Genomic DNA, 25,440 nt, shown 5'->3' with positions numbered 1-25,440 from the left:
GGGCTGTGAATATTCGTTTTTTTTCTTTACGTTTCAAAATAATCTTTATCTTGCTAAACTATTTGTAGTGTAGAACTCCTTCGGAGGGTCTCAGGAGGCGGTCTGTGGGTGGAGAGTGTGGTCAATCTGCTCACCAGGGTTTCCTGGCATCTCGGGCCCCCCTTGGTCAGGTGGGCGGCTGGGACTGGACTCCGGTATGGCGTTGTCTTCAGGAGTCTCTGGCGCCACGGGATTCACCGCATTTGGAACTGGGGGGGGGGGGAAACAAAAAAACAAAACACACACAGAGTGTGAGCCTTGGCAAGGTGTACGCGCTGAATTACAACGACCCGTTCCCCAGCGTCGGCGAGGGTTATTTTTTGATATATCACTTATACGTAAGAAGGTTATCTTTGCTTGTGTTGGAAGCATTTCAGAAGTGAAGATGAAAGCACAAAATAGAGGAAGGACGAGTTAGCAAACGTCTGTGAAACACGGCGGTATCCCTGTCCTGTCGTAAAAAATGAGCTCACATCCGCATCAGCAGCTCCTTCAGCAAACACTCAGACAGGCCTTTCCAACGCTGACACATTCATGAGACACACACACACACACACACACACACACACAGATACACATGCACACATATATGCACACACCTAGAATATACTTACAATACACTTAGGCATGGCAGAATGAGGGTAAAGTAGTTATATATTAACTTTTTATTGTTCTACATTATTCATCACGTTAAAAGGCCATAATATGCCTTATTTATTGCTCTGGCTTTAACTCTGGCACACTTTTGAAGAGGAGAGAATAGCAGGACATGCAGGAGGAGGAGCGGGAGGCGAGGAGAGGAGTAGAAGCGGCGGGGAGGGGGCTGCACACGCTCTGAGGGCAGCGCAGAGGAAACAGACAGTTTATCTGTCTGTCTGTTGTGATTTCAGCACGCGCACTTTGAAGTCTTTGTGCGGTAAACACTGGTGGGTCCGCGGCGTGGCTTTTTACGAGGGCAGGGCCGGCAGACGGACGGCTGTTCTGAACTACTACAGAAGCCGCTCAGATGGAATCCACAGCACGCTATCAGATGCCTCTCCTCTATCAGGCCTTATCTGCCTCTGCCCAAAGGCCTGCTCAAGGCGTGAGTGAGAGAGATAGAGAGGAGGGCGTGTGGGGAGGCAATTTACATTTGAGTCCCTCGTGGCAAGTCTGTGTGGCCGTGCATGAGCGCTGTGTGTGAGAAGAGGGCCTGACAGTCTAGCAGTATATTGGCTATTTCCATCCCGGGGTCTGGCCGAGACTTGTCGAGAGAAATGATTCGGTTGTGGGACGTCTGGCAGATTGAACACCAGATGAGAGAGAGGGGGGGAAAAGACAGAGAAGGGACACAAATTCATGGCCGTGTCCACTTCTCTGTGACTGCAACTACACTTTATTTACAAACCGATCGGCTCTCCTCGACCGATCCTCGCCCGCGTCCAGGCCACCCCCCCGCTCCGTGCTGATTGCAGCAGCGCTGGTGAATCCAGCCAGGAGCTGGTGTGTGCCGTCAATAATTGATGAGGAAAGACAGGAGTGAGAAGTGGGAACATTCACGCATGGCAGAGGATATGAGCGGACACAGTGATCTGATTCACTCCTTACACATAGGCCGAGGCTGTGCGTCTTACCTCTGAGCATGTGCGCCGAGCGTTTGTAATGTTCTGACCCATTTTTTTTCCCCGTGTGTGCTGCTGACATTTCCCTTAGCTATGCAGACAGCGACTACCTCCGAACTGCCAACCCGCCAGAAGGAGGGAGAAGGCACGCGGGGGGGAGGGTGGTGGGGTGGGGGCGAGCGAGCGAGGGAGACAATGATCGAGCGACACGGGAGAGAGACAGATATGTTGGGAGAGGGAGAGAGAACGAGGCGAGAGAGAGGGGGGGGGGGGGGGGGGGAGATATGCGTGCGAGGCAGTGAGTCAACATATTTCTAATGAGCACAGTGACATGATGTGCAGGACGAGCAAGAGAGTGCTGAACAGAGCTGGATGTATTAAATATGGGCTCCTCGTATTTCCCCTTCATGCAGCTTCCCATCCTTTTTTACATCACCTCCTCTTATATAAAGATAAAAGATGGGACAGGAGGCATTTAAAGCACAATTATACATCGAAGCGTCTGGGCGCGTGACTTCCTGCAAACGCACAATTCTGCACGATGTCAGCCGGGAGAGTCGCCACGATAAAATGCAAATGTAACATTAAGAGAATGGGAACATATTGCATTCTTCTGATGATTCGAAAAATTGTAATCCATAGTGCAACGTGCAAAAAAGTGGACATATGGGGAGATCTTGGGGACTTGGCTGCAGAGAGTGTTGGCATACAGCTCCAGAGACAGAGGAAATGCGGCTTAAACACAATACCATCTTGGGTCAGAGCCGAGCAGAGCCAAGTTGTGTGTGTGTGTGTGTGTGTGTGTGTGTCTGTGTGTGTGGCAGTAGAAAGTAGAGTCTAATAATACTGCATATAAGAGCTATTTCAGTCGTTTAAGGGCCTTTTTTCAATACATTGATTTAAACGTCAGATAATCAGCCTTCCACAGTCTTCCGGGCGCCAAAGTGATGTCTTCAAATTGCGTCTTTTTGTCTCACCGACACTCCAGCAGCCAACTTAAATTCGGTTTATAATTAAATAATGAGGAAAGCTGCAGATTTCCACTTTTGGAACGAGCAAGTGTTTGCAGTTTTTTGCTTGTTAACGACTCAGTGGTATAGATTACATTACATGTCATTTAGCTGACGCTTTTATCCAAAGCGACTTACATTTTAAGAACACTCATCATTTTATGAGGGGCCATCTAGGGGTTCAGTATCTTGCCAAGGACACTTAGGCATGCAGATGGGATAGAGTGGGATTCGAACCGGCGACCTTCTTGTTGCAGAGCACCCGCTCTATCCCCTAGGCCACGCTCTCCACAGATGACTATCTAATGAATTTTCTGTCCACCCTTTTGCCAATTAATCAGCAAATCTGTTCAGAGCTTGCAGCTCTAATGGTGCCTTCATATTTTTTTCAAAAAAATCCCCAGGACAGTGTCCGCAGCAGTTGAATCGAAGTTTCTGTCAATTTCTCTAATTTCTCACCGCCCGTTTTCAAATAATTACTGGGTTGGATGGGCACATAATGCGTAAAGGAGTCCACCGACAGAAATAGATTAAGCACATATATATATAGATAAGTAGCAGCAGCTGGGCGGGCAGCATCTTTTCTAACAAGGTTTTTAGGGCACATTGATTGTGATTGACAGCTCGCTTCAGAACGCTTTGGGGAAACGAGAGCACGGCTGAGGAGCAACCGGCAGCCACAGAAACACACACACACACACACACACACTAACACACACACAGAAGCTGAGAGGAACTTTTCCCAGAACTTTCCTCACATAAGACGTTTCCTTTCAAACTTATTCTCACATGTTCGGGGAGTTGTTCTTCCTCCCAGGTAATAGATTAGTGCACAAGTGTGCGTGTTGTTGCCTGAGTTTGTGCAGCCGTGTTGTGATTTGCCGATGGTGGTACAGCCCCGGTGATGTCGGCTGCTCTAATTGACCTACATGGGAAGATAATGCGATGCCTGTCTGTCTCGGAGGCGGCTGGTCGGGTGTATTTCACTGGATCTGCTGAATTTGTTCCAGCTCAGACCTTGCTAGCATCAGCAGCTTGTTAGCTTCTCTTCTCCTACTGGCTGCCAGGATACGCTGCTGTCATCCAACACTCAAATATACGGCACACAAATTTGCAGGCATATACACACACACCGTCACACACACACATACACTTGGAAGATTTCTCAGCGAGTCCCAGTTTGTTTTTGACAAGTTGAGATCCAGCTTAAAAGCAGGAATCATCCCGGCAGGCAGATGTTCCTCTCAGATGGTTGGTGTCAGTTTCAGTCAAAACAACCAAACTAAGGAAAAGGCCCAGTGTTTACAGAGTAACACATCTGTGTATTAAAACCTGTCAAAACCAGGATACGGATGTCCACAGATTGAACTTAACTGGATCTAAACGTGAAATGCCCGATGCAAACCAAATGTTGTGTCCGAGGATATCTAAACAAAGCTAGTTTGTTTACTTCCAGCATTTTTTGTTCGACTTAACCCGACCGGGCACTTTACATTCCTGTTTCCAACACGTTCTGTGATTACTAGAGTCAGGCTGAGGAACATCTGACAAACATCAAAGGAGGAAGTCAATCACTCACGTCTTATTTACGTGTCATTACTTAATGATCTACACTATTTGTTTTGCCTATGAAAAGATTTGATTCAAAACTCGGGTAAAACCAATAGAGTTGGGGAATATGGAAACAATCTCCTGACTAAATATTTGTAATTTTTTAACAGCCTGATATCGAGATAGATCATGATTACATTGAGAAACCAGTCAGATGAGACTGGTGTTTCATGACAAACATGTGAACCCAAACAAACACTTCACAAGTTAGAGTGCTTCATCACAGTGGAGCCAAAAAAAACATCCAGTAAATCCAATAGTGCAGTCCATGAAGCAGAGCTGCTTATTGATCTGCAGCATCGCCTGCAATGACCTCACACAACGAGAACCATCACAGGGACAGTGACCTCTGAATCAACAGTGTGGTCGGACACATCTCAACATGTATATTATCATACAATTACCAAATAGAAAGCTGATTTAAAATATTTTTAAAATGTGTGTGATACATTTTATATATTATTTTATTTAATTTTACATTTTATTATTTTATATCATTGTATTAGGAATCAAATACACAATTTTTAAACCCACTTCTTCCCATTTATATCCTGAATATACAATAAAAATGATTTTAAATTATATAATATTAAAATTTAATATATATATATATATATAGACATATAAAATAAATATTTTATATCAAACTATGAGGTGCTGGAATTTGTAGTAACCACACATTAGGACGTTTTAACGGTTGTTTAATGTAACTTTAACTCAAACGTTTCAGATAAGATAGTTGTAATCATATAAATCATGTTCTATTACTTTAAATGAACATGGGGAAGACATTGAAAATATGAATTTAATTGATTGTATTGTATTTATTAAGGACGGGGGCTTACAATAATTAGATCACTGTCTTTATGTTTATGCCAACCAAGCAAACTCTTTAATTGTGTTTTGGTTTAAAAGATTTAGACCCACGTGTGTGATTCATTTGTACATTCGTGTAAACAGTTAATAAAAGTTGTATTATACCCTGGAGGGATTTGTTTGTGTTTGTAATTATATGTCATTAAATTTGATTAAAGCATTACTCTCTGTTATCAATTCCTCCTTTGTAAACCAGTTATGCTGGTTTATGCTGCCTTGGGAGAGAAGTTCAAATATAGACAACTTCCTGTTGACAATTTGAAATCACCACGTTTGGAAAAGCATGGTTAGTTTGGACATTATTGGCTGCTACTGTAAACACAGTCTTTATAGTGATGTTCACCATATCACAATGTGAGGACTAAGATTTTTGTGTAAATTTTACAAACAGTATATTAAATGCCAAAAAAGCTAAATTGCCTATAAAATGAGTTTATAGATTATTTCGTACTTTGCTCGGTTTTATTCAATTCAATGACATAATTTTATAAAAAATTTTGAATAATTTAAGCCCATCATTGTAACATGACACCACTGAAAGTCACAGAACTATGATGATGATTTATCCCCTTCGCCCTTGGTAATGGCACTACAGAAGTCATATATAAAAAAAAAAAACAACATCAGCGCCGGTGGCCTGCTCATTTCATAACGCAACTCCAAAGTTGTAGAGAGCAGGTCCCGTCAGAGGCTGGTGGCGAACAGAGTCACGCTAGGCACACATGGCGATAAATGAAAATGTCACACCAAAGTGAAACATGGCTTTAAGGCACCGGCGGCAGTGTGTTGTGTTCTGCATGTGAGGTGAGCGCACATTTACCTTGTCCGACTTTCATGATGACTTTCATGGATCGGCTCTTGCACGCGCCCCCCTCGCGGTTCTCCAGGGTCTCGACTGTGCCATTGGAGGTTGCTGGAGGAGGAGGAGGAGGAGGAGGAGGAGGAGGAGGAGAGACAAGAAGTGATGGAGGGTGAAGAGAGGAAGAGGAGCAGCAGAAGAAGAGGACAAAGAGGAGGAGAGAAGATGACACATTGGTTAATGAGCACGTCCATAACGCACAGAACTAATCAATATTTACGACAAGCGCTGATTAGCTGTTCCAGTGATTAGCCATTCTCTCCCTCAATCAACCGCCGGCTCCTCTCAACGGTATCTCTCATTAACACAATCAAGTGACGTCAAATGAATGGAACAACATTAGAGCCTGCTGGGGGAGGTTGGGCGCTGAGGTGGAGAGGAGCAACATGGTCAGTCCTGCGTGTGTGTGTGTGTGTGTGGGTGTGTGTGTGTGTGTGTGAGAGAGAGAAAGAGAGAGAGCGAGGGAGTGTGTGTTTTTCGGCCTGTGCATAGTTTAGCAGTGAGACATGGCAGCGAGCGTTCCAGCTGCTTGCCAAGTCCTCGAGCCGCTTACTCCCTCTGAGCCACATGTGTCATTACTTGCTGGTAGTGCTGAGAGCTGAATGCCTCCCTTAATGTTCGTCCATACGTGTGTGTGTGTGTGTGTGTGTGTGTGTGTGTGTGTGTGTGTCCATCCATTGCTATATTAGAGCGTGTGCGTGTCAGCTTCTTCCCATTCGTTTTAAAGTGTGCGTTCTGCTTTGACTTGACAGAGGAGCTCAGGGTCGAGGGTTGTTTATTCAATGTCACATTCACTTCAGACGCTGCGACACAATTGGCAGTCTATTTTAGGGATCCTGATAATGACCTAGGGAGACAGAGTGTGACTCTGACCTTTACACTGAACGGCTGAGCACAAGGCAGTTGCAAGTGTGTTTGTTTCTGTGTGTGTATATATATATATATATATATATATATATATATATATATATATATATATATGTGTGCGTGTGCGTAGGCGTGCGCCTGTGTGGGGTGGGCGCATGTGATGGCAGCTCTAATTTTGGAATTCCCCAAATGCTCTCCGTCTCCGCTGTTCTAACTCCCTTCCTCTGAAATGCTTTTGTTTCTCTTCCTCATATCATCCGTCTCGGTCTCTCCCTCTGTCTGTTTTTTCGCTGTGCTATTTGGCTTTACCCCTCCCCTTCCCTCCCTCTTAACTCAATGACCATATCCCTGGGTGATTGCTTCAGATGGCACCCTCATTATGCTGAGATAGTCTTAGAGAGGGTGCTTATCTGATGGTGACAAGGAGAGGCAGACTGGCCTACAGGCGTGGGGGGGGGTTGCGTGGGACCAAACAAGGCCCCACAATCATCAGCAGACTGTACATCTGTACGTGTGATGCAGGGATGTTTGTGTGTGTATTTCCTTGCTGTAAACTGACGCTGTCTGGAGCAGTGTTGGAATCTGGCTGAGCGGCGATGGAAACGCTCATCTAGTTGATTCATGCCTTGTCATTCCTAAGTATTATTAACGCTGACATTTTGTTGCCCTGTGGGATTTCTGCTTTGCGCTCGGCTGAAATGGAAGAAAACTAAATAATGAATTGCACTAATGTTATGTTACATTATCAGATCATGCCCGGGCTCTAAATTACAAAGCCAACCCCAGACATATTGTGAGTGCGGCTGGAGTACGTGATAATTCGTGAAAATGATTGTGATAACATCGTGTCAGGAGCCATTTGGAACCCCACCCCTCCCGCCCTCTGCTCGCGGTAGACTCAACATGAATGAGCAAACCGGACACTGAAATATATCCGAGGAGGGGCCAAGCCGGAGCTGAGCGCAGCAACGGCACAGATTTCAAATTTACGTGGGGCATTAATGTGAATGAACACTCAAGGCTAAGTGCGTCTTATGATTTATGTAAAGTCTGTGCCGGGAGCATGTCTCTGCTAAAGGGAACATTGAAAGACAGCGAGGTGAACGGGCCCGTTTCCAGTCTTAAAGGCGCACGGGCTCCCGGCTGGAGCGGCCCAGTTGCTGCCACGAGGGCTAACCTCATCCTGCCATTTTCCACCCAATTTCCCCCTCTTCTTTCAATTTGAACATTTCCAGGGCAAGGTTATCCACAAAAAAAATAAGCTCTTTGAAGATCCGGCTCAAAGGCGCTCGAATAATCTGACTAAGAGGGAGCGTCATGCTATGAATTTTATATCCACTCGGGGAGAGCAGATCTTCTCCGTGTTAACTTACTTCTGTCATATGAATTAACTTTCCCTTCAGGCTCCTGCGTCCCTGATGTGGCACGTTGATAAGTTGGCCCTCGGAGGCCTCTGTTTAGGCTAACAGCGGAAAGCGACCTCGATTTATAAAGACATGATCACTCTACATGTTGTTTGTATCGAGGCCACTTAAGATGTCAAATAATTCAGGGCCTTTCACTGAACTGTTGGAAATATTTAATCCGATTAACCGTGTCCAATCTTAACCACGTTTCCTTATGTGAATCCATCTTTTAAGTACTATTCAAGATGGAAATCGGCCTCAGACATAACTGCCCGGTGCATTAGAATGCCTTTTTTTTTAAGAAAATTGCAGTCTGTTGAGTAGCATGCGCTCCTGTGTTTGTCATTTTAATCCCTGTCTGATATCAGTGTATTTACATCTAGCATGTCAGAGATCACTTTAAAAAAAACGATGCATTGCCAGCCGGGCTTCCATACCTGCCAACTCCATAACCTACTCCACAACGACACTCTGCCAGCATTTTTTTTTTTTTTTTTTTATCTGAAAGCCTTTCACTCACTCTATCTCCCGTTCTCTCACTCTAACTCCCTCTTGCTCTCTCTCTCATTTCATCCCCGCACCCTGACGTTAATCCAAATCTGGATTTCCAGATATTAAAAGGCCGTTGGGTCATGTCATGTTATGGAAAGCGGAAACTGGGGAATTGGGTCTTCCTGTGTTCCTCAACGGAGATAAAAACACGAGGGGATAAAGCGACGACAGGACGAAGAACAAAGAGAGCCCGTCTGCCGCTAATGATTTACTGGAGCAAACCGGTTGAATGTTAGTGGTCCAGAATACCGAAAGAACCGGTCATTGCACGAAGGAATGTTGCCTCTCTTTTTTTTTATAAAGCGGTCGGCTCCAAAGAGAAGGTTTTGTATGATTTAGGGCCCTTTTTGTGGGTGTGGATCATTGGCCGCAGAGTGACTAGTGGGAGAACAAAAGATCTACAGCTGCTGAAGTCATAAGAGAAACCAGGTGCCAAATGTTGATGTTGGGAAATATCTACAGTACAAAGTATCAGCCAACAGAAAGCCGTACAAGGGAAGGAGCTGGCTCGCAAAAAAACGCTCCCGTTCCAATACTTCACATGCACCACCACTGCTAACACATTAACATATATTTCTGATATGCACACACCGGCATGCACACAAACGCACACGGATTTCACAAGGACGTGCGGGGCAGTGAGTGGAGGGTCCCCCAGGTGCTCCGAGGAGGAGAGTGGGAGACGTGTGAGAGGAGAGATGCGGGGCCGACTGGGCCGAGACGACCCAATCGAAGGCGAGGAGTGCGATGCCGTGGTCTATATTTATTCTCAGGTCTGCTAAATGAGGTCACTCAGGTGGTCCTGCTGAATACATTCTGCATCTCCATCATGAATCATTTGCTGCTTATTATTCCTGTCCAGCCCAGGGGGTGTGTGGGGGGGGCTTCATTTCATACAGCCCAACTACGCTGTATGTGTGTGTGTGCGTGTGTGTGTGCGCTCCACTGCCTATGAATGCACGTGCCCCCAAAGCACCGAACGAAGGGGATGGATACAGCCCATGTGACAGACAGAGAGCAGGTTTGCTTAATGAGAAAGTGGATGAGAGGTGACATTCATTGGCTACCTTTCACACAGCCCCCCCCCCCCCCCCCCCCCCCACTTCTCCGCAGCAGTCAGACGTCCACTCAGACGAGCCAAGCCGGCACCGGGCAGTCACTGTAACCACCAGTAATAATGTCTACATTTAAAAAAAAAAAAAAGAAAAAAGCTAAATACATAAACAGACTCGACCACGATCTGATCACTCACACTCAGCAGCAAGCAGAGCTGTTTCATCCATTTGCGGCCGAGCGGGGAGTAAACGCAGCCTGTCAGGGGATGTGTGTCTGTCTCAAACAGAGCGTCACAACAGAAATGGCTATTTATCATACCTGCAATATTCCTATCTCGCTTCTTGTTTGCGTTAGTTAACCGGAGTCGAAGCAGGGCGAAGGGAAAGGCAGCCTATTTGAGCAGAATATTTCACTCCTGGATGAGCACAGGGAGGGTCCGATTAGGTTTATGGGCCTGAATCCAGAGATAACCCTCCCCAGCAGATCTGGCATGCAAGCCACCATGCACGTGCACACACATACACACACGTGCAAACACATACAGAGTGAAGTTGGCAGACTGGAATAATACTGGGGGGATCTAGATGTTTGCACTTTGAACCTCTTCTAATCCGGAGTATTAGGGCATGGCTAAAGCCTGATTATGGCAGACTGAAATGGATCTAAATAGATGTCCCAGCCCATCAGGCCTCCTTTTTCTTTGTCCTAGAAATAGAAATGGAAATCAAGTAATCAACCTCCAACCCTTCACTCGACGTCTCTCCAATGAAGCCTCCTCTGCAGGTTTGGCCTCGTCTAGGAAAATTCATTCCGACTTATCATATCATCTCAGATGAATTAGGTGCACTCAGCTCGGCTGATGTTTCCCTCTCGTGTTTCTTTGCGATAATAAAACTGGGCAGACAATATAAAAACAAGTCGTATCTTTGACACAAGCGTTTCTCAATATTGAATTGAGGTTAGAAGAGATGTGGTTTGGAATAATGGTCGTGGACACAGCTGATTTTCTAATCTTCCTCTTCAGTAATGGTAATATCTTTTCCCTGTTTTGTTTTTGCACGGCACCAGCATGTAGCGGCTCGAGCATCGCTGCCTGCTGCCTGCTTCCGAGGAGCCACTTTGCTGCGCATATATGGTAAGAAGGCAGCAGCATTAGTGTCAAGGTTTAAGGTGGTAAGCAGCCCAGTGCACACAACTGTTGCACAGCTCACTGCTTCAGTATACAGCCAGAGGGGGAGCTCCTCTCCTGTGTCCCGATTAGACTGCTCTCTCTCTCTCACACACGCACACACACACAGGCAAAAATCAAGAGCATGCACGGCCACACACAAAGAAGTTCAACCACACTTGAAATGGTTTCAGAAAATAATGTAGACATGTAAACACTTGGACCAACAGAAGCAAATACACACTGAAGCACACACTGTGCATGTGCACTCACACACACACAAATCCATATTCACATGTATACACATACACACACACACACACACATTGGCTGCCTTCATAGCCAGAAGATCAGGCGGGACTTATGAGCTCCTCCGGCACCAAAATTACAGGGTACCTCTAAATCCTCCCGGCAGAGAGCACTATGGGATAGTGTGGGGTGGGGTGAGGAGGGTTGGGTGGTGCTGCAGAGGGGTGAAGGAGGGAGGGAGGTGAAGTGGCGAGGTGTGCGTGTGGGGGAGTGAGGGGATGGGGAGTGAGGTGTTTAGAGAGTGTATGGAAAGAGGAGTGTTGGGCAGGAGAGGAAGCAGGAGATTCCTTCTTCTTTTTTTTTTAGACAAGAGAGTTTGCGAGTTGAGGAGGAGTGAGACCTGATCTGTCTGAAGTGTGCGAGTCTGTGTGTGTGTACGTGCATATGTCGGCGAGGGAATATGGGAGGAGGTGATGAAGTGAGGAGTTGAGAGGAGGGGGGGAGAGATCTCCTTTTGGAAAAAAGAAGAAGTGGGAGGTGATTTCACTCTGTGAAGCAGAGGAAGGATATATTTGTGTATATGTGTGTGTGTGTGTGTGTGTGTGTGTGTGTGTGTGTGTGTGTGTGTGTGCGTGTGTGCTAGTGTGCGTGTGTGCGTATGTGTGCGTGTCTGACAACTTGCTTCCCTCTCACTCACTCTCACCATTTCAGTTGCATTGTCCCCTGAGTCTCCCCTGTGCGCTTTGGCCTCTGCAACCATGTGCATTTGAGCATCATCTTTTAGTCGAGGCATGTGTGAGTGTGTGTGTGTATCTGTGAGTGTGGTGTGTGTGTGTGTGTGTGTGTGTGTGTGTGTGTGTGTGTGTGTGCACTCTTGAACAGCTGTGTGCATTGGTTTGAATTTGTAAGTCTCCATGTGTTCAAATATTATGTATGTGAATTTTAGGAGATTTTATAAGTGTGTGTGTGTGTGTGTGGTGTATGTGTGTGTGTGTGTTTGTCAGTGTGTGTTGTACATTAGTCAAGACAATCCCAAATTACCAAACTTAAGGTTGGGTATTATGGTCTTGCATTATCCGGCCTTACTGGGCTTGTGCTTCAAGTCTACCCATGCCAGCCATTAACCTCTGCAGAGGAGCTGTCAGCAGCTCCCAAAGTGTCCGTGTGTGAGTGTGACTGTACAACACTCAGCACCCGGACACACAAAGACACAGAGCACTTCTGCATCATTTAGCTGCAGGTGTGTGTGTGTGTGTGTGTGTGTGTGTGTGTGTCACCTCTCCAGCGAATCGAGCAGGGCCGAGTTTTCATACTGCTGCACCTTCCCCTCCCCATTCCCCAACTCAGCATGTTGCTAAGCCCTGTGCTCCGGTACAGAGCACAAATGTTGCTCCCCAAACACACACGCACAGGGAGAGACAGAGGATAGCATTGTCCTGAATGGTCGGGCACACAAACACACAACACAGGATATGCACCTAAGAAAATCTCACGTACACACACCCACACTAACACACACACACGCGCGCGGCTGTGTGCAGGGCCGTCTGTCGGATCAGTAGGAGATAAAGGATGCAGAATAACAGGAGGACCTTGGGGAGCGGAGCAAGTCATCTGTCTCAAACACGAACAGACTGAGCGCACTCCAACATGACAGATGTAGACAGACTCATCTTAGAGCACATCGCATCCCCAACCTTTCCTCCTGCACTCATGCCTCCTCTCCCCCCCCGCTCTCCCTCCCTGTTTGCTATACACACACCAAACACAAAAACACACACAAAAAAAGAAGGGTGCCTGCTCAAAATGTGGACACACGACCCTAAGCCGAGCCCCGCCTGATCCGGCAGGTGTGCACCGGGGGAGTGCAGATCATAAAAGTCTGAACGCGGTCGACTGGCACAATAAAACAGAGTAACCTGGGGAGGGACTGATCACGTAGAACTCTATAAGCGGTTGCATATAGTGTTAAAGTTATGAGAAGCAACGACAGCGGCCAACGTATCCAATATTCATTTCATAACCACACTGCCTGTAAAAACTCCAGCCCGTTGCTCCTCTGCTGTTGCTCAGTGCGGAACACTTTTTAGGTATTAGCTTTTTATTCCAGCTTTACCAGCTTTTTCTGCCATAATGTATTCTGTTGTGTGGAGAACTCGCCAGTGGCCCACACAGCCCTCCCTAATGACAGAGTAGCTAATTGGCTGTAATGGCTCTTTTCACCGATATCACTGGGCCGAGCTGCAGCCGCAGAAAACCTCAGCAATTTTACAGGAATCACGGGCAGGGGGAGAAAAAACCCAGCCTGACGAGGTGGCCTGCAGCCTTTTTGTTCCCGCTGACCGGCAGCTGCTGCGTACAACTAAATAAGCACAGGGTCGACGGCACCAGAGGAAGAAGAAGAAAGACGCTTTCACAGGGCTGGGACTGTTATTTTTCTATGTTTGCTGTAATTGGTGCTCCCCGTCAATTACATGATTATTTTTAAAAAACTGGCACAACCCCGGTGGGCACACACACATTAGCACCCTTGAATACACAATAGCAACAGGTGAACAAACATGCCCTGAGAGCTACACACACAAACAGTTGCCTCCGAACTCCCCTTGCAGACAGTGCATCATTTGACTAATAGCAGCTGAAATGTTGCGTGTTCAGAGGAATAAGCAGAGGGGAAACTGGGTCAGAGAGAAAAAAATGTCACTTCACCTTCCTATTGGTCAGAGCTAAAGGTTAGAAGAGATGCAACACATGCTGGAGTGCACACACTCTCATCCACAAGCAGGACTAGCTAAAAGGTTAATATTGTACATGTGGGAGTGGCTGAGTTATTGTTTATCTCATTCCTAACCCCCCCAAGTGTGTGTGTGCGTGCATGTGTGTGTGTGTGTGTGTGTATGTACAAGGCTCGTTTGTGAGCTTATGTGTGTACTAAACAACGAGTGAACATACAAATCCCAGTAAAAAACAGAGGGGACATTAGCGTTTCATTAATCCTTTCACATGCAAAGTGTTTCCCTCATGTTACAGTGAACATTCTGTGAAATGTCCGTGCACGCTCTTCCCCCAACTGCCCTTCCACATCAGCAATCAGTCAACATGATATCATCGTTTAACAGTTATTTCTAATAAAACGTTAAACTGACTTCAAATTAAAAGCACGACATCCTTTTGTCATGCTGCAGAGTTGAGATTGTTCTGGGAAATTGGAGATAAAGAAATTAATCATTTCATTAAATTCTGTGTTAACCATCCTTTTTATAATGGAGAGAAGTCGGGGAGGATGCCAAACGAGTGGGACAAAGGAGATAACGATCTGGGGAGAATATTAAGAGAACTGCCATGAAATTAAACGACTAAGAAATGTTTGCAAAACAAATATTTCAAAACATGGAGAACAGATGGATAACATCTTCACTGAGGGGGAACTATGGGGAAAAAAACATGAATCTTTTGTTAATCTTTACCAATAATTAATTAATTAGAGCATTAATTAAGCATTTATTTATTTATGTATCGAATATTCTTTTATCAAATAACGATTAGCTGTTTCCTTGTTTTTTCTCAGAACTACAAATTAGCCTGCATAGTGGGTCAGGCCCTTTTCACGAGGTGAACAATTATATATTGTAAATTTGCAGCTGTATTTGTCTTGATGACCTGGATAATATCAGTGTGAGTCTGAGATGTGAAGCTGAGCCAGGAGCCAATTTACATGATTTGAGTCAACTTTTTGGCTCGTGATTCCTGAAAATGAAGCTCAGTCTGCGTCTGACCCCTAACCTCAAATTATAAGACATTTTTTCTGTGACTGATTGTTTCACTTCCAGAGACCCATAGAGGTGAAATGACCCATTATTAATATGAAAAAAAAAACAAGAAAAGTAAAAGAATATTTCCCTTTCCCTTTAATTATTCTGTGACTCCTCAGATGTTTGAGTCTTTGTACTTTTTCAGGTTTTTTTGTACTTTATTTTTCGTCAAATCCTATTTTTCCACCCAATTCAAAACAAACTGAGTGTTCTGGGCTTTTCTTTCTCATTGTAATAAAACTTACAAAATTACAGGTTGTCAGAAGAGAAAAACAGAGAGTGGAGCTTTGATTATCCCACGATTGTTTCCATGAAAAAACTGTCTTTGTATTAAAGCTTTTGTAAACCCCAGTAGTTTTCCTCTACAACATCAGGAACCTCAGTGTTAGTGGGTGGTATTGGTATTGTCAGGTTACGCATGTGTAATCAGCTGACAGACGCCCTCAGAGGGTCGCTCGGTGAGCTTGTTTCTCAGCAGGAGACTCATTGACGTTTTCGTCTTGGTTCATTTGCACTGATAATCACATGAGGTGAACCGTGGTTCACTCGCTAAATCCCCAGATGATAAAACTGATCCTCTCTGTCCTCTCACTGGCCTCCTCTATAGTTGATGTGGGACTCTGGACTCTGCAGAGGAGTCGCCCTGCTCGATCTAAACCTCCACGAGCCACAAATCAGCCTGATAAAAAGAAGCGCTGGGATGGATCGGAATGCGGTGGGAGATAGAAGTGACATGTCAAAGGCCACGAGGCTCCAAAAAAATATAGACTGACTAAAGAGCTAATCTGTGAGCGAACTCCCCCTGAAGGGAAACCAGAGCCGAAACCCTGGAACGAGTTAACGCACATGAGCTGCCGAGGCCAAAATATCCGAAGAGAACTCGCTGCTGGAACTGGTGCGTGTGTACGTGCATTTATTGAAATGTGTTTCGATGTGTGTGTGTGTGTGTGTGTGTGTTACAGTGTGCGAGGCTCTTCTGTATGTGCGTGGGGCTCCTACACTGTGTCCATTCATCCTCCGCGGAGAGAGGGAGCTTCATTTTCAGTGACCTTTTCAAACTGGCCTCCAGAAGAGCGTTATGACAACCGAGCAAGCCCCGTGTTCCGCAGCACAATAACACACATCAAAGATGGGAAACAAACAAACAAACACAACTCTCACCACAGGCTCGGCACTTGGAAGCTCAAATATCGCAACGCCAAACAAAGCCAATGAGGTATTCAAAGTGCAGCCACTTTTCCACTGGTCACAAAACCCCCACCCACAAACACAGTAACCAAATACAATCGGCCCTCACTCCCAGGTCAAATGACTCTGCAGCAGACACAAGTTTTCATCTGCCCTGATGGAAACGTGACACTCGGGTGAACCATTTCTTTTTCTTCTCTGTTTTGGCTCGATGCTGAGAATGAACCTTTTCTGGCCCGACATCGTGACGCTCATCGAACATCAGCATAAAGAGCAATGAACGTGTGGTTTTATTACATCTTTGGAAAAACGTGCAACAGCGATTTTTTTTTGTCTTCGTATCATGCAAGACGCAACACTGGCAAGAAGCCAATGTTTTTTGTGACTGTCAATCATCCATTGTTTAGCAGGTCTACCCACATTTAAACCTGTGTGGACCCAATAGTCGTGGCATAACAAAGGGAAAAGTGCGACGATGCTACAAGAACACTGCAGGCTCAGAATCTGCATTCAGGCTCGTGAAACTTTGGAAAGAAATGGAAAGATGTAGAGCTACCACTAACTGATTCTGACACGCAGATTATTTTTTGGAATCATTTACTCATTGTTAAGTCTGCGAGATGCCGGAAAATAATGAAAAATGGCTATCACACTCTCCCAGGGATCGGAGTGATGCTTCCAAAATGTCTGAGCACCGGTCCAGAACCTATGTATTTTATTTACAGTGATAAAAAACAGAGGGAAGCAGCAAATCCTCATTTTTGGAGAGGCTGGAATGACTCAATGTTTAGGGGTTTTTTTCTTGCTTGAAAACTGCCTCGAACAAATAGATGACAAAACATTTCAGCACCAGAGAGATTACAAGTCAGCGACACCGAGAGAGAGAGAGAGAGAGAGAGAGAGAGAAAGAGAGAGAGAGAGAGAGAAAGAGAGAGAGAGAGACGGAGCAGGAGACAGAGACTGTACTTGTCATCGAGGAGAGAGTCGATGTCGGCCCATCTGTTGTCCGCAAAAACAAAATCTGCAAGGGAGACGGAACAAAGGGAGAGAAAGAGAGCAAGTAGGGGGAGAGAGAGAGAGGACAGTGCACAGGTGTGTGTCCCTGTGTCCGCGCACTTGTGTGTGCGATTGTGAATATGCGTGAGCATGTGTGACTAAAAACCCAGAGGGAATTCTCTGTACCTGCTAACATAGGGGTGACTAAACAAAGCTGACTGCAGCCAACATGGGACTCAAGTCAGTGCGACAACACTCACACAGGCTGAGAGACACATGGTTACTCAGGGACAGACAGATATATAATAGATGGAAGGGTTTGATGCAGCTGATGTGTAAAGCGCCAGAGCTTCGAGCGCAGCCCCAAACCACAGCGGAGGCTCCTCCAGCTCCGAGGCCACGACTGCAACACAAGAAGCAGGAAAAGAGACACATTCTTCCTCCCTTCCCCTGTTATTCGCCAAAACCCCAATCAGAGAGCACAGCAGACCACAGAGAAAATGCTGCTGATTACATCCTAATACACACAAAGCCAGCAAGCTGACGCACATAAGAAACACACACACACACACACACACTGATTACATCCTCTCTGGTGCTCCTCGCTCCTCATCCCCGGTATCGGTTACGCGGTAAAGCCACGCTGATCGAGGATCAGAGTGTTTTGGTGCAGGGCGGTGAAAGAGTTTGGGAGCTTAACCTCTCGTCCAGGAGCCGGGAGAGAGACTGAGGCTCCTGGACCCCCCCCCCACCCAGCACAAATAAACGGCTACAACACAAAAATGTCTGGCAGACTCGAAACAATTTCCTGAAGGATCCGTCGCCGTGCAGGAGAGAGGGGGCAGAGGAGGGCGAGAGATCTAAGAAGCAGTGTAAATAGGTGGAATGGCAAGGGCGGAAGGAGAGAGAGATTAAGTCGAGGAAGGAAAAAGCGGAGAGAGGGACGTGAGGAGAGGCAGAAATTGCGGGGTTTGCAACGGTGAGGCCAAATTGTTCCATCGCCGTGGACAGAATGATCAGCTCGCGGCGGCGGCACAGCCGAAGTCTAACACGACACGTGCCAGGAAGAATCGTGTGCTTTGCTAGGCTAGTTCTCCTCAATGTGCATGATCAAATGCACAAAGCAAATAGCATCTTCTATTACACAGGCAGGGGAGGAGGAGGACTGACGTGTGCAGACGCATCCCCTGCTTTTTTTTGTGTGCATCCATTTGCATGCCAGTGTGAGCTTATAAGTATACATATATATATTTGAATTTGCTTATGTGGCTTTGTGCTTATTTATGCCTGTGTGTTTTGTGCGCACACACGCCTCATGTGTGTTTGTCTGCTCCTGTTACTGTGTTTGTGAGCCTGTGGTCGAGCTGGAATGGAACACGGACATTTTGCCACCGAGCTGAATTCACCGAAACGGGCTTGGTCCCGGCCTGCTGTGCAGTATTTAGACTCTGTATTTATGCGTCGGACGACCACAGCAATCCCTATCACCGCCGTGTGATTCATGTTTGTTTGCTTTGCTCGGCACCGATTCGATCCCATCAAGAAGCTCCTTCTTCCTCCCTCGCTCCCCCCAAACCTCTCCCGCAGAAATGTTCACGCCATCCCCGGTCAGGGTTTCATCAGCCGCCCCTCATCGTAGCTGACCAAGCATGCAGTGGTTTCCATAGCGAGGATGCGACATTAAAACTAACAGCCTCTGTAATTATACATCCATATTTCTCCGATGAGTTTGTGTAAACAGGCCCGGGCTCCAGCTCAGGGAGGCGGACTTCTTGGCAGAGCCGGGCTGAGGGTGCCACTGACTGGTTGTCGGAAAACAAAGCCATTTCAGAGTGTGCCTTGGAAAAGAGAAACCACTGTTCTAGGACTGGTGGAGAGGGAGAGCGAGCTCCGTCTGACAGACAGAGAGCTGTGATTTGAGCTTAGCTGTTGGCCGGAGAAGAAAGACACTGAGAATGTGTGTTGTTGGCAAAGCAGAGGGCAAACAACCTCAGACATCTCAGATGGAAAGGGAAATATGCGTTTCTTGAGTGTTTTAGATTATGGGCTGTCATTGTTCTATCCTGCACTTATGTTTTTTATATACAGCGATGCACCATTGTCCGATACAATCTGCCTCATGGCCAATAGTGCTCATCTACTGGTGTCCTACATTTACTTTTACTCGTCACTGTGAACTCTTACTCCAAACATGCATCTTTCCAGCTCATCTTAAGATGTCTCCTCTTCTTCTGCCTGCAGCTATTTTCGGGCTGCAAAACCACAGAGACGTTTGCTGCATAGCAGATGGAACAAAAAAAAAAAAGGAGCAGGAAGCTACTTTCAACAATTGAAAATTGCTCACAGAGAACAGAGTCATTCAGCAAATGAGTTTGCATTAGCTGCGAGGAGCAAAGAAACAAAAACAGAAATCAACAGTGTTGTTGTTTCGCAGAGTTTGCTCTGTGGTCTCCCGCGGTCTGTGTGTTGAGAGGACAGGCTATCAGTTAACAAACATGGCTGGAACACAGGCTTCCCACAGCCCCTAAACACACACACACACACACACACACACACACACACACACACACACACACACACACACAAACAACTTCCAAATGTGGGAGAGCAGAATAATGGAAGAAGAAAAGGATGGTTGGAGGAGTGGGAGAAAGGGATGACACAGACGAGGAGAGGGATCCAGGGAGGACTTGCACGCAGGATGAAATATTCTAATAAGATAAGTATGGAGCGCCGCCGAGGAAGGATGAGTGTCTGCGCTTGGAGATGCACGGCGTGGACTAATTGAGATGAATACATGAATATATCAGCTTCATCTCCGCGGCGGCGGGGGCTCAGCCGTAACCAATGGTTACCATTCACTCGCGCGGCCACGTGAGCAGCCCCCCCTACAAGAGAATCCTCATGTCCTCCCCGCACCACCACCACCACCTTCCACCCCCACTCCAAACAAACTCCTCTGTAATAAACGAGAGGCAATAACCGGCGACAATAACGCTGTGCCTGCTAACCCTCTCCGAATGAAATATCCAGAGGAGGTAGCAGCGGCGGCAGCCTGGGTAGATTTGCAAAGCAAGCACAAAGTCATATATTGCTATGGCACTCTAATAAACACTGGGCCATCTTCACTCCCAGTGGGGGGGGAAGCGGAGGGAGTGTGTGTGTGTGTGGGGGGGGGGTTAAATCTCCTTATCCCCGGCCGTGCTGCTGCCTCACCGGGGCTAACCCAACCTGTTAGCAGGGTTTACTTTGAAAATGAAATCCGTTAAGGCTCCGCGATTAGCCTCTTAAAAGTCCAAATGGTAACATCAATGACAGCTCCTCTGAGATAGGCCTCAGCAAACTTCAAAGTCTTCAGTTTTAGTTTGTGAAACCCGAAATATACTGGGATCAAAGTAGGTAAAGTGGTTTATAAAAGCATTTAAAGGTTTGGACAACAACTTCTACAGTCATGGGGATGGAAGGATCAAACGCATCTTTTGGGTTTCTTTATCCAATCATATACAGATTTTAAGGCAGGATGGATTGAAATGTGTGCAACAATGATTCATCATTGGTTCAGGTTGTGTAAATGTTATTTTTAACGCAACAAAACGAGGTGTCTTCCGTTCTTTACTAATGACAAGCAACACAAGGGGAAGTCCATAATTGATGCACACGATAAGACTCTGCACAGTGTTTCTGGCTTGTAATTAAAATGTTTCGGTGTGATTTTATAGAGGGGGAGGTTACCAGATGTGAGCAGTTGTCATTTCTTGACAAAAAAAAGAAAAAAATCATTTAATTGCCAGTTCGAAATGTGCAAGTTATTAACAGCACTGTAATCTGACAGTCAAAATGCCTTTGTCTTTTTTTTTCAAATGTGCCGAATGCGACAAATGCATTTGTGGTCGTTTTATGTTAACTCTTACAAAACTTCTATTTCCTGATCAAGTCACTGTTATTGTGTTTGAATCGAGCCAGGAGCCTGGCCGTGTTTGTATTTATTTGACTGCTTTTACTTATTTGTGGGTTTTCATGTTGTCGAGCTCACATTAATTCCGTCGGTACCTGCGTGGGAGCACCTGTGCACATATGCTCTCAGTGTTTACATCCTCGCGAATGTAGGGCAGCGGAGGATCTTGTGATCTGCCACAGCCGGGCCAGGGATTTTCCAACTTGACCTTCGATTCTCCCAAGGGCAAAACGAGAGAAGAAGAAGTGGATAGCGCTGGATGCATATTAGCCAGTGAAGGAGGATTCCCCTGGACTGAGGGGCGTATAATGTGTAGGATGTTAGAGGAAAAAAATAACAGATACAAAAGAAGAGCCCACGCAACGGAGTGTGAACGTCAGTGATATGCAACATGTCTGCGAACCTTAATCCTGTCAGGTGTAAGCGGCACAAAGATCATCCCACAGTGTCAAACGCCATTTGTCAATTTCATTCCTGGGTATTATTTTTCATAGATTGGGTCAGCACACGTGTTCCAATGGGTAAGGAAATAAATAGAGCTTTTCCATTGCAGATTTATCCTGGCATATTAAAGCGCTTATCAGTCCCTCTGTGTTTCCAGGCTAAAAAAAAAAAAAAGTGCAGGAAGTTTCACAGGATTTACCTGCAAAGTCAAAGTAACGACTGCAGCGAGAAGGAAAACAACTTGGCCCGGTCGCCGCGGGCTGGGGGCGTTATGCATTTCACCGAGGCAATCTTCCTGGAGGTGAGATAGCGTGTGCTCGGCTGCCGCATGTTGTATTCTGGTGGGGAAGTCGATGTGTGTCAGAGTCCACGATGGTACACTGAGATGGAGAGTGACAGCTGTCGGGAAGGATCAGGCTTACCCTGGCCGCTACGCAGGAAATCAAGGGGGAAGAGGAGTGCAGGGCGACAGGCTGCCTCTGCTTACTGCCTCATGGCCTTACCCTTATATAGAACGGAGACTCACCGGCCCGGCTAACCACCGAAAAACCTATCACCGAGCAGCCACGGAGCATTATTTCGACGCGGGGTGAATGAAAGAGAAAATGGAGGGGACTTTTTTAGGCCTCAGCTGCAGACAAAGACTGTCTGTATTTACATGTATGGGAGTGCCCCTTCTTTCCCACTCTGTTGCTCATTTTCTCCATTATATTCCCTTTGCCTTAAAAGCCTCCTGTCTAAAATCACTCCTCTCCTGCCTCTAACCCCCCCAAACACAGCACGGCCATTTTCTTCTCAAACAGCTCATTTTGTATCCTGTGTTTAGACAACGCTATGAAATACAACCAGTTTGTCTGCTCATACACAGGAGGGCGGTAACATGTATGTATATATACGTGTGTGTGTGTTTGTGTGTGTGTGTGTCTGTGTGCACATAGGGGGTTGGGGGTGATGACGGACAGCACAACCTGGTGCTGGCTCTGGGATTTAGATCAGTGCACTGCAGGGTTATCATTACTGACCCCCTGCTGTGTTTCTGTGACCTCCTACCCGTGAGTTTTGACCTTTAACCCGGTCCCCTCCCCATGACTCCTGTCAAGAGTCGGGCCGGGATGGACGGGACCGAGTGGACGGGGATCCCCTGCGGTGAGACCAAGGCATGGGACACACACAAACACACACACCATTTGTTGCTTACTTTACCCCACACCTTTTGCTGCTTATTCTAGCCCTTGGAAAGAGCTAAAGTTAGGTGGGGGATGGGGATGATTGACAAACGGAGCCGCGTAGTCCGAGCGGAGACCGGGGGTTGGACGAGAAAAATAGCGTCTGGAAGATTCAGTGGAATGTCCACTCCCTATGCATCTTCTTCTCGTCTCACAACGATGTCTGCCACGTTCGGCCGTTAATCAGGTCAGATAAGCCGGGTCTTTATAGGCCGAGGAGATTTACACCGCTCTGCTGGCCGGCTGGACCACATCCCCAACAGAGACGCCGGGATAACACACTCACATCTTCTAGGTGGGGATAAGCTGGCCTAAGGGGGCCTCAACACACAAACAATCGCACATATATATATATATAAATATTTACGCACACACACATAAGGACTTTATTGGATAGGAAAATAGGTGCTTGCTGCCCCCCCCCTGAAAAAAACACACACATTCAGCATCCACACATGGCCATTATCTAAATGATAGATGAAGTGTGTCGTGGTGTGTGCGCATAAGCTGCAGTGGCATAAATAAAGCAAGCTCTTCCTGTTGCAAAGGACAACAACATTAACATAATGCCAAGACAAATACTGCCCGCGATTACTGCTGACGCGAGGAACGTTACAGTATATGAGCCTAATAATGATCCACAATCAGGCCGGATCCTGCTCGACCAGCTCCCTCCCCTGTGAAGGATTTACGAGCGGCTCTCTTATGAGTTCACAGTCACAGAAATGACAAGTAGTCCGTGTTAAGTGTTTCTAGCACTTGGCACAACACTCCCATCAGCAGGAATATTGTAATTCGGCGGAGACACAAAGGGAGTGTTGTACAAAAAGCAAGCAAGGTAAAGTTGATGCTTTACGCTTTTGGTGCTGGATCCCACTGTGGTAGAGGCGCATTCCCACGTGCGTGTCATCGGAGTCAGATAAAATATTTATGATGTAATCAGGAGACAATATGTGGAGCAGCCCCGCTAACAGCCGGCGAGGAGAAAGTTTGAGCAGACGCCAAAATTGCCCACGGTGTTTTCTAAATACATGTGGGTGTAATAAAGCTCAAAGAAATCCATATGATATCTTGCAACGGCAGCCCCCCCCCCCCCCCCCTCTCCAAAAAGAACTGTTGCTCGATAACATCACAGGCTTCATGCTTCCCTGCATTTCTGGTTTTGAGGGAGAGTTTGCAAATATCGATTGAACTGCCGCCGATCAAAAGAAAAACATATATGAAATTTAATTTGGCGTGCAGTTTTCCTTTACCGGGAGATGATATATATATATATATATATATAAAGTCGCTACCTTTACATTTTTATTTAAAGATAGGAGAGATGAAACTTTTTATCCTCCGAAGCATAGAAGGAGGCAGTAAATCCATAAGACATTCCATGTGTTGAGGTTAATATATTAAGAGTTTTATGTCTCTTCTACCAAATTGAAAGGTTAATCGTGTCACAGTTTTACAATATTATTTATTAGGCTTCATACGCGTGGTGGTTTTTTCCAACTCGCCTGCAGCGACGCTATTGATATCTCGCTGTGCCAGCAGTTCTTAAACAACGGCTGGTTGCATTATAATTTAGACATTACATCTCAATCAACTCTGATCATTTCATTGATCAATTACAGATGCAGTGGACCCCCCCCCCCCCCCGCTGAGAGGACATCCTCAGGCCGGATCGACCACAACACATGGTACGATTTTAGAGAAACTTCTCATGTCGATCCAGGACTTTGGTTTTGGTGTTTTCATGGGATTTGTTGACAATTATAAAAAAAACTACAGATCGTCATTAGTTTTATTTTTTTACTGCAAAACACAGCAGTGGATGTAATTAATGGGATTGGGATGACCAAAAGTATTGGTATACAGTGCTTTGCATGCATCAATTCACAGTTGTGTTTAAAGGTCTTTCTGAACCTATTACCTAATAACAGCTTCTTGGTTGTGAGTTTATTTTATTATAATTCTTAGGTGTTTTTAAAGAAGCTGGCAAAAAAAAATGAACAATCTTGTTTTGATGATCGAGTTCTGCAGCTCTGCTGACACACAAGCAGTTTCAGTTCAAGATTCGCAAAACAATCGTCCCTCCAAGCTCACACCAATGTAAACTGACAAACAGACATCTTTTATAAACTTTGTCATTGACTAATCAGATTCTACCTCAGGTGACTGCTGAACACTCACGAGAAAACTGACGGCACACACCTTTGTTTGGTTCAGACCTTTGGACTTTCAGTTTAGTCGAAACCAATAAACAGGTGTGAAAGGTAAGTTGGACCTTAGACCAAAATCTCGTGTCACCACAAAGGTGGAGTTTTGGCCCAATAGCAGGAAGGTGAGTCACCATTACACAATAGAAGAAGAAAAAAAAGCGTTCATTTATGTTCTCCATCCAAACAGAAAGACTGTTCTTTATGCACTTACTGCAAAAAGTTAAGAAACACTAAAACTAACCACATCAAATGCAATCAATGAAACAAAGATAAGAAGCTTGGTTTGGACAATTTGACAATGAACTACTGATACAC

At 45.9% G+C, this 25,440-nt stretch overlaps 1 protein-coding gene across 1 annotated transcript in view; it reads right to left on the bottom strand.

Moving 5' to 3' along the window:
- efnb1 (ephrin-B1) overlaps positions 1-25,440 on the bottom strand; it is a 55,723-nt gene that overhangs the window by 4,342 nt on the left and 25,941 nt on the right. The window contains exons 3-4 of the mRNA XM_062394147.1: positions 5,958-6,050; positions 135-248 (exon numbers count right to left, since the gene is read on the bottom strand). Coding sequence (XP_062250131.1) covers positions 135-248; positions 5,958-6,050 — 207 coding nt within the window. The remainder of the gene's footprint in view (positions 1-134; positions 249-5,957; positions 6,051-25,440) is intronic.

This window comes from Platichthys flesus, chromosome 8 (assembly GCF_949316205.1).
Source record: "Platichthys flesus chromosome 8, fPlaFle2.1, whole genome shotgun sequence".
NCBI classification, from domain to species: domain Eukaryota; kingdom Metazoa; phylum Chordata; class Actinopteri; order Pleuronectiformes; family Pleuronectidae; genus Platichthys; species Platichthys flesus.
The sequence above is the reverse complement of the archived record's forward strand: the minus strand, read 5'-3'. Positions and strand labels throughout refer to the sequence as shown.